The sequence below is a fragment of the Miniopterus schreibersii genome (assembly GCF_964146895.1).
Source record: "Miniopterus schreibersii genome assembly, chromosome: 4".
Lineage (NCBI taxonomy): Eukaryota > Metazoa > Chordata > Mammalia > Chiroptera > Miniopteridae > Miniopterus > Miniopterus schreibersii.
Genome location: NC_138105.1, coordinates 9,423,721 through 9,433,720, shown reverse-complemented (window position 1 = coordinate 9,433,720; position 10,000 = coordinate 9,423,721). Strand labels below are relative to the sequence as shown.

At 38.1% G+C, this 10,000-nt stretch overlaps 1 protein-coding gene across 1 annotated transcript in view; it reads left to right on the top strand.

The window, feature by feature from the left end:
* The window catches only part of BBS7 (Bardet-Biedl syndrome 7), a 37,788-nt gene continuing 27,788 nt past the window's right edge, over positions 1–10,000 (top strand). Inside the window, exons 1-5 of the mRNA XM_081136331.1 lie at positions 1–224; positions 1,633–1,698; positions 5,303–5,365; positions 6,745–6,920; positions 9,460–9,646. Coding sequence (XP_080992457.1) covers positions 189–224; positions 1,633–1,698; positions 5,303–5,365; positions 6,745–6,920; positions 9,460–9,646 — 528 coding nt within the window. The 5' untranslated portion in view covers positions 1–188. The remainder of the gene's footprint in view (positions 225–1,632; positions 1,699–5,302; positions 5,366–6,744; positions 6,921–9,459; positions 9,647–10,000) is intronic.

The window sequence follows — 10,000 nt, the reverse complement described above, 5'->3', positions numbered from 1 at the left end:
GAACGTATTGACGTCACGCTGGACGCCACAGCCCAGAAGCCCCGCGTTTTCATCCCCGCCGGGGCCGCTGCGGCTGGGGTCGCCCTTCCGAGGGGACGCGACCTGTTTCCCCTCAGAAGCCTGGGGTCCCGCAGCCTCCGTCCGCCTGGTCCCGGCCCGGCCCTGCCCGGCGCGTCTGTGCCGCCGCCATGGATCTGCATTTGCACCGAGCGGATTATTTACAGGTAAACCCGAGGGGGCGGGGCGACGCCGTGCGCTGTGGGCCCGGCTCCCTGAGAGGCTGCGGTCGGTCCTCCCACTGGCGTCCGTGCGGTCGCGGGGAGCGGGGCCCGCGGCCAAGTGCGGGGCGGGGAGCTGCCTTCGGGTCGCCCTCCTCCCGCGCAGCCCCGGCTGGTCCGTTACGGTCCACCGGGACTTGGACGAAGCTGGTGCCCCGGCCCCGACGCGACCCCGGGTCCCGCTGACGCTGAATCTCCGCCTCCCCCACGCCGTCCCCGGAGCGCCCCTTATTTCTTACTGTAAGCCGGACCCCACCGGCCCGACCGCAGTCAGTGTGACGACACCCCCGGATATTGAATCCCCATGGAAATTCTCCGAGTGGCCCCGTGATAGCTGAGGATCCGGAGGCTCGGAGGAGGCAGCTTCTGTAGAAACAGCCGCCGCGTCCGGAGCTGGCGACCCCTCCGTGCCCCCGCCCGCCCCCGGTTCCCTCCTGCTGCACATCCGGTTTAGGGTCCCTTTCGGCGGGTGGTGCGCGCGTCCTCGCGGCGGCCGCGCTGGGAGCTCGCTGAGCGCTCGGCACCTAGCTCTGGTCTGGCTGCGCCGGTCTAAAAGCCTCTTGGATCCCTCCCGTTTCCCTGTGTCCATTGCCCGTCGTGGCTCGGATCTTTAAAACGGCCTCCTAATTGGGCTCCCAGCCTCCAGGCCGCCCTTCACGTCCCTTCCTAGACTGACGTTTCAAAATCCAAATCCAAGAACATTCTTTTGAACTTTAATACCCCCTCCCTGGCATGCGGAATAACGTTATAGATTTGCACCGTATGTAAATTCTTCCATGATTGGTTGCTTTCTCCAGCTTGTCTCCCATCTTCCTCCAGTAGCTCTCTGTTCGGGGCTAGTGACTGTTCCTGTTGTTTCCATCTTCTGTACCTTTTGTAGAATCATCTTCAGCATCAGTTTTATTGGACGACAGTGCCGTCAAGATCTTTGGTGTTTTAGCAAAAATCTTGTTTGTTGCATTTTTAATAATTACTGTTTCCAAAGATTTTTAAATCGTTTTACAAAAAGTCTTTAACAACTGTATGAAGTTGTAAAAGAAGGCCTCTAGAAGTTTTTTTTTTTTTCTCGTGAAGTATCTTTGTCAGTAATGTCACAGGGTTTTTTGACTTGATAACATAAGTTTCTACAAGTGTAAATTATACTGTTTTGGGTTGTTTACTGTCTTCCGATTTTTTGTGGCATATTTCATTAGGTAAGTTCATCACTGATAGTAATAATTACTTTGTATCACAAGTACTGCAATGAAAAATAAAACTCACTGTGATCTGAATCTGCTGGTCCTGCTAATCTGATGTAGTGACTCAGATTACAGTTGTGAGAGAGCATCCACCAGATGATGCTGTGTTTCCATAGGTGGGAGTGACTTCTCAGAAGACCATGAAGCTGCTTCCTGCCTCCAGACATAGAGCTACACAGAAGGTACTGTAGAGATTTGATTTCTGCACATCTCCTTAGCTCTGGCAGAGGAGGAGTTTATGTTTCCTTCTTTATTGGTAAATTACTCTTTTTAAAATGCTGTTAAAATGGAAGTGAAGTTCTTCAATTTGAGCAGAGGTTGGAGTACCAAGGAACATTTACAAACAGTAATTTCCTTGGATATTATAATTATTATGTACAGTTAGTAAATAGTATAGGCAAACTTATTAAAACCATATTCCATTTTTTTGAAATAATTTACTGTGTATACTTGTGTGCACCAGGTTGTGTATATGAAAAAAGAAATGTAAAACAATTGAATATAGAGAAATTGCATTTTTGAAACTTCATCATATTTTTAAGAGTAATTATTTTGATGTTGAGCTTTATATTTAACAATATTGATTTTTGTAGAAACATTGATCCTATGACACAAGACAGTTATGATGTCCCTAAGACAATTATAATTTCTCAGTAGACTAGTAGGATATTTTGATAGCTGCCAAGTAAATACAGTATCCTGATACATTAACATTTGTCAAGATAAATCAACAGAATTCTGGTTGTCATTTATTATATTCAGTCTACTAGATAAGATCATCTCAAACCTTTAGGTCTCAGGACCCTTTTATACATTTAAATTATTGAGAATCCCAAGTAACTTTTGTTTATATAGTTATGCCTATCAATACTTACTATATCAAAATTCAAACTAAGAAATGTTTAAAATATTTTTTACACTATTTTAATCCCCACCTGAGGATATATATTTTTTCCCCATTGTTTTTCAGAGAGAGTGGAAGGGAGAGAGAGAGAGGGAGAGAAACATTGACGTGAGAGAGACCCATCGCTTGGTTGCCCTCCACACGCTCCCCAACCAGGGCCTGGCATCGAGCCTGTGAGGTACATGCCCTTGGTCAGAATTGAACTCAGAACCCTTAAGTCCACGGGCTGACACTTTAACCACTGAGCAAAACAGACTGGGGCTATTACACCATTTTAAAAAATATTAGGCCTGTTACATGTTTACATAAATAGCATTTTTATGAGAAATAACTGTTTTCAAAACCAAAGAATTCAGTGGGAATAGTGGTATTGTGCTACATTTTGCAAATTCTTTAGTCAGGTACAAGCAGGGTTACCTGGATTCTTATGGTGGGCTGCTGTGATATGTTGGTGTCGAAGTACATGAAAATCTAGCTTACACAGATACATAGTTGAAAATAGGGAGGGATATTTAACTAGATTTTCCAGATAATTATTGCTCTTCATATTTGATGCTACACCTATATTTGACAAGTAGTAGTTTCTTAAACATTAGGTGCTCAATGGAATCTCACACCATATTGATTAACTTTTTATAGTTTGACACATTAAAATCCATTGGTCTATCTTGTACTTTGTATGGATATTTTACTCATGCATGGATTTATAGCATCCTCTGATGGTCATTTGACCGTATTGGTTCATTCGAGTTCTACAGATTTTCCAAATGTTGATGCATTTTATTATAGAGTATCAAACATACCACATTTGTTAATGTCACTGCTAGTCTCATCGAAAAGTTTAAGTATTATGAAGCTGTCAGTCTCACTGTGGCAGGTACAAGCCTTCCAAAGTACTGATATTCACCTTGAAAGCTCAAACTTTACCATATTAGCAAATATGGTCATTTGTTTTCCTTTGAAATAACAAGTTCACTTCCTTCCATTTAAAAAAAGTCCACAAAATACCCACGTGTTAATAACAGTTGTTGGTTGTTCCTTCATTTTTAAAAATAGTGTTTCTTGAAAAAAGTGGATAGTTCAGCTCATAACTCAAACAATGATACAAATGCTTTTCCGCAGCAGAAGTGCTTAATGCATACTTCCTATTTTCTCATACTAAATATTAAAAAGACGTATTCAAGAGTCAGGATTTAATAAGATTAAAAGTTTGTATTGCTTCATCAAGGACATCCTTACATGAAACTGGATTTTATGTCCTTAACTCTCAAGTGGTGATGAAGGTTACAGATTACTGATAGTTTGGGATCATTGTTTTGTTTATCAGACACTGGTAATTTTGCCCATCAGTACTTCTGTACCATCATTGCAAATATCACCTAGCGAAAAGGAAAATAAAGGCTTACTTACAAAATTAGCATTGACTGCGCAGATTCCCAAAGAAGTCTTCTTTAATTTCCATCTGTCTAGGAACCACACTTTGGGAATCCCTGTAATAGATTGTTTTACAAGTTATTGGAGTAGTGTATTGTCAAAAAATCAAAACCTTAACTATGTATTTTTCATCTTTTCAAAGATCCATGAATCTGAAAGTGTGAACATAATTATTTGTAAATGCTTATTGTTCCAGGGAGAAAGTCAACAACTTTCATCAGATACACAAAGTTGTTTGTGATTCCCCCTAGAAAGTTAAGAATCAGCACTCTAAGAACAAAGTCTGCACGATATTAACATTTTTATATTTGAGACTTATTTTATATCCTAATACTTGGCCAATTTTTTAATGTTCCATTTTGCTTGAAAAGAACATTCATACTTTGATTCTTGGGATGAGTGACTTATTTATTAATTTACACACACACACACACACACACACACATACACACATACTCCTACATATATCAATACAGAGTGTCCCCCAAAAAAATCACTTTAACAGCTGATAGTTCAATTTTGAAAATGAAATGTATTTTAATAAACACTGCCTTTATAGTTATTCAAAGTGTGTGTATACATTTTGGGGGGGCACCTTATATATGCATATATATTAGATCAAATGTAATTGTTTTTCTAATCTGTTTCTTACCTTTTGTCTTCTTGATTAGCAATTTCTGAAGAAGAGATATTAAAGTCTCCCTCCCTATTTACTTTAGAGTAATTCATTGGCCACATCAGATAATGCGTAATTATTGAAGCTGGGTGATGGACACATGGGAATTCATTATAATATTCTGTCTACTTTTGCTTATGTTAAAATTTTTCCATTAAACAGGTTTAAAATATCAAATCAGTCAGTCACAACCTTATTTGGTAATGTTTTTAAAGTTAATCTTAAAATGTTCTTATGCTCCGCCCTAGCCAGTTTGGCTCAGTGGCTGGAGCGTTGGCCCTTGGACTGAAGGGCCCTGGGTTCGAGTCCAGTCAGGAGCATGCACCTCGGTTGCAGGCCCGGTCCCAGTTGGCCCACCTGCCGGAGGCAGCCAATCGATGAGTCTCTCTCACATCAGTGTTTCTCTCCCCCTCTCTCCCTTCCATTCTCTCTGAAAAGCAGGGGGAAATATCCTGGGGAGAAGGTTAAAAAACAAAATGTTCTTATGCTCCAGTTAAGAAAAAAAATTACCTCCCTGCCGTTTCTGTCCCTGTTTCCTTGCTCTGGTTATGTGGTAGGAACAGAATATATGGCCAGCTACTTCCACAACTCTCCATGACCTTCTCTTTGGCCTTTCTCTGTAATTCTTTGGAGGATTAGTTTTTGTGGGGGTGTCTTAGACTTTCTGATTTCTGCTTTTAAAATTATAATTTATATATTGAGAATATCGTTTTCTCCATATATAGTTATTAGGGTATAATAATAATTTTAGATTCTCTTCAATCTGTTACAGGTGGTTATTGGAGATCATGATGGGGTAGTTTTGTGCTTTGGCATGAAGAAAGGAGAAGCAGTGGTATGTATAGCTTTTTCTTTAGGGGATAAAAGGAATTTCTAAAAGAGAAATGCTACTTATTGAATAATCCTAGGTTAAAATTTTTCTAAAATACAATGAGAAATGGGTTGTGAGGGAAATAGTTATATGAAGTATGAAGCTCCAGAAAGCACAAGAGTCATTTGTCAGCTATTTGTAAAACATCTTTGGCAGCCCAGGGTGATTTATTAGTTTTCTGTGCTTTGTAACAAATCACCTCAAACTTAGGGGCTTAAAACAACACGCATTCATTATTTCACAGTTTCTGTGGGTCAGGAGTCTGGCTCAAAGTTTCACATGGCAGCAATATAGATGTCAGCCAGGCTCTGTTCCTTTCTGGAGCTCGGAGTCCTATTCCAGGTTCACGTGGTTGTCAGCAGAATTCGTTTCCTTGCTATTGTAGGACTGAGGTCCCCACTTTGTTGCTCTCTGCAAGCCAGGGTCTGCTCTCAGCATCTGGAGGCCCCCTCACTATTCCTTGCTGTGTGTGGTCCTCTGCCAGGCTCTCTCACAACATGGTGACCTTACTGCTCAGACCAGCAGGAAAATTGTCAAGCCTCTAAGATGGAGTCTTACATAACATAGTGCAACCTGGAAGCATCACTTTTGCTGCTTCATGTAACCTGATCAGGGAAGCGATGATTACATCATCATATCCACAGATCATAATTTACAAGTGATGGGTTTGAGATGGGAACTCTTATACTCATTATACTTTATATGGAATTTACAAAAAGGTAAAGAGGGTGAAAACTTTCAGAAACTCAGTATTTCCTTCATATATCCTCTCAGTTTGTTCTCTGTGTATAATCTGATGTCAATAATAAAATGGGAAATAAGCAGGAAGAAATTGATACAAATATTGTTTCCCATTAAATAGAGAAACAGTAAGTTAAGCTTTCCAGTAAATTATATAGTTATTTATACTACTGAAGTTTCTAAAAATTATAAAGAAACCAGGAGAGATTAGTTTTTAAAAGATGATTCAAGTGTAAAAACATGTCCATGGGAGAATCTTGTGAAAATGCAGATTCTCATTCTGTAGATTGGGGCTTGGGCCTGAGATTATGCATTTTTTTCAGTTAGTGATGTAATACTGTTGCTTAGTGAGCTCTACTTTGATTTGCAAGGGTTTAGATTTTAATGATGTCCCTGAAACGTGTGGGAATAAGTATTCCAAAGTTTGAAGATATTTAGCAAAAAACCCAGGAGACCTACTGAAGTAAATACATTTGTATCTAAAAGTATTTCTATATAGTAGAACTAATATTTCTGTAAGTTTAAAATCCCAGCATTTTTACAGTAAAGGAAAATGCTTACAATAGCTGTCTACTTAATTTTTTCTCCGATGATTTTTGCAGGCAGTGTTCAAGACTTTACCAGGGCAGAAGATTGCAAGACTGGAACTAGGAGGGGTTCTTAACACGCCCCAGGAGAAAATTTTTATTGCTGCAGGATCTGAGATTCGAGGTTTCACAAAAAGAGGAAAACAGTTCCTCTCTTTTGAAACAAACCTCACTGAAAGCATTAAAGCTATGTATGTTTATTTCCTTTTTATTTTTCTATATACACTTAACAATATTTTGGAAAGGTGACAAATATTTGATTATCAAATCGTAACGGGTTTTCTGGGAAATAAAATTTACTAAAGGTATTTTATTAGTCAGAAATTAAATTTTACCTAGAATCAATATAAAATTGATTGTTAAAATGTTTTCTTGTTAAGACATTTATAGTATTTATATGTTTATTTTTGACTGGTTGGTTCAATTATGATTTACGATCAAGGTATAAAAGAAAAAAGTGAAAGAAATCCCTAGATATTTAAGTTTCAGTTTCTTTGTTGTCTCTGGAAGTTCTGGTTTCAAGGCAGCAACATTTTCTTAGAAGGCTAGCCGTCAAAGTTGGTGACCACCAATAGGGTATAACTTCAGGCTAGTCAGGTAAGACTCTAAGTGAAAATAGCCCCTCTTAATGGCTTCCTGAAATGGGAAATCATGCAATTAAAAATTTAGTTTTTGAATCACGGGCTGGGAAGGGCCTTAAAGTTCATCTCATCTACTGTTCCTCAAACCTGGTACTTAGGAGAACCCCTTGGAAGCTTGAATCAGTAGACTCCTTGTCCTACATTGTACCCGCAGAATCAGAATTACTAGGAATGGGTTAAAGGAAAAAAGTTCTTCATCTGAATCTGATGCAGCCACATTGTATAAGCATCCAGACCTCCTTTTGGAAACGACTGATTCAGTGCAGAGTTCTGTGTATGCACAGCTCTCTGTTTCATGCACACACATGCCCTGATGTCTGGGCTGGAAAGCTTGAGCTTGGGGAGATTAGATAAGAGTTAAACGATGGCAACTGGAAGTACTTTCCGTGCTTTAGCAAAAGTATACTTTTGAAATGCTTTTGTAGATAGATGTGACCAATGAGAACTGTGAAATACTAAAATCAAAGTAATAAAGTAACTATTAGCATACCTCCACATTTAGAAAGGCATGTGGACAGAGTTGGGAAGATAAGGAGTCTAGTGTTTTATTTTTCAATTACAGTTTACATTCAGTATTATTTTGTGTTAGTTTCAGGTACATATCATAGTGGTTAGACAGTTATATAGTTTACAAAGTGTGTGTGTGTGTCTCCCGGTATTTCCAATAGCCACCTGGCACCACACATAGTTATTGCAATATTACATAGACTATGTTCCCTGTGCTGTACTTTACATATCCATGACTATTTGCAACTAGGAGTCTAGGTTTTAAAATGTTTTTACTGGAGTGGCAGAGGTGGTATGAAAAGGTTATGTACTTAATTTTTGAAAAATTACCTGTATCTCCACATTTTTATAAGGTTGCCTAAGAAAACAAGGTTATAACTTGAAAATATTCAATAAGGAAATTGACACTTATAAAAGTGATTACCACTTACACATCCTTCCTGGCTTAAAGTTCCCATCTGTCTCACATCTGTGTCAACAATAGTGATTGCCAAGTAGTACTTTGGACAGTGTAATGCAAATATAATGCAGATGGGTTTCAAAATGAAATTTCCAACTATGAAAAAAGACAGGGAATTTCATTAGGTTGATAGAAATGATATTGTGAAATAATATCAGTCACAGAGTAAGGCCACCTGAACAATAATTAAAGAAGAGAAAATTAATGAGGATCATTATAGCATAAGGAATAATTTTAGTATAAAAAAAAAATTTTAAATATACCTTAGAGGTGGAGAAATAGGTGAAACCTTCCAATAAAACCACAGTAGTCTCTTTATGATAACATGGTAGTAGCAATTAGAAGTGAAAGGTATACACTAGCCTATATTTTTTGTCAAAAACCTTCAGCTCCTCCATTTAAAACTGGATTCAGTCTTACGATTTAGGACACAGTTGTGATTATTGCCTAAATTGTATTAAATATAATTTGAAATGAACTTGTTTTCATTTATTTTTTCAAGATAAAATTCTAATGAAGGCATTTTTTTCCTCTGTTTATCATTTAAAGTAGATTTGCTTCAAATAGCCTTTCTAGTGAATACAGTGTCGTAGTAAGAAAGTTAACCCGAGTTAAAACTACCTGAGTTGCAGTCCACTCCACTGTCTTACTAGTTACGTGCCATTAGGCAAGTTACTTAACATTTTATTATTCACCTGTAAAAAGGGTTGAAAATGGTCCTTAGTTTATAGAGTTCTGAGGTTTGAGCTGATAGATATGTCACTTAGGACAGGGTTGGCACATAGTACATATTCAAAGCAGTTACTTTCTGACATATTATTTGATTTTTAGATATAGACAATTATCATTGTCTTTGTTTCCAGTTTTTCTGACTTCAAGTTTTGAGAAGGCTGAGGCGTTAAGATCCTTATTTTCAGCTATCAAAATCAGTGTTATACCAAAAAGCTGGAAATTAAGAGGCAGGAGATCAAAACAAAACAAAACAAAAAACCATTCAAGTCTGTGATAAAATGATAGTAAAACTGTATAAATAAACTTTTATTTTCACCTCTGAAAAAATTTTAGTTTTTTATGCTTATATTTTAAAATCTGGATGTGTTAAAGTACTTTTACTGTCTTCAGGCACATATCTGGCTCAGACCTCTTTCTCAGTGCAAGTTACATCTATAACCATTATTGTGACTGCAAAGACCAACATTATTACCTCTCTGGGGACAAAATCAATGATGTCATCTGCCTTCCAGTGGAAAGATTACCTCGTATTACCCCGGTATTGGCCTGCCAGGACAGACTTCTCAGAGTTTTACAGGTTGCTATTATTTGCATTTTTATAATTTTTCATAATTTAGGTAAATGAATATTGATGAACAGTAGCTACTTGAGGTATATCATTTTAATGATTACTACCACTTTAAATGCCCTACTTAAAATTATATCTGGAAACTTTTAAAAAATATTTTAATAACAAAATTTTTTTACTTGAGGTAAATAAATGTGTTCAGATCTTTGGCAAGTTTTTAGAGAGGCATATATGGAAAAAGATAATTTTCCCCACCTGCATGATTTTTGAGCTAATACTATCAGAATGGAGTACCTTAACTACACAGAACCCTTCCCAGCTTTTCTTTTTCTTTCTTTTTTCTTTTTTGTTTTCTTTTTCCAT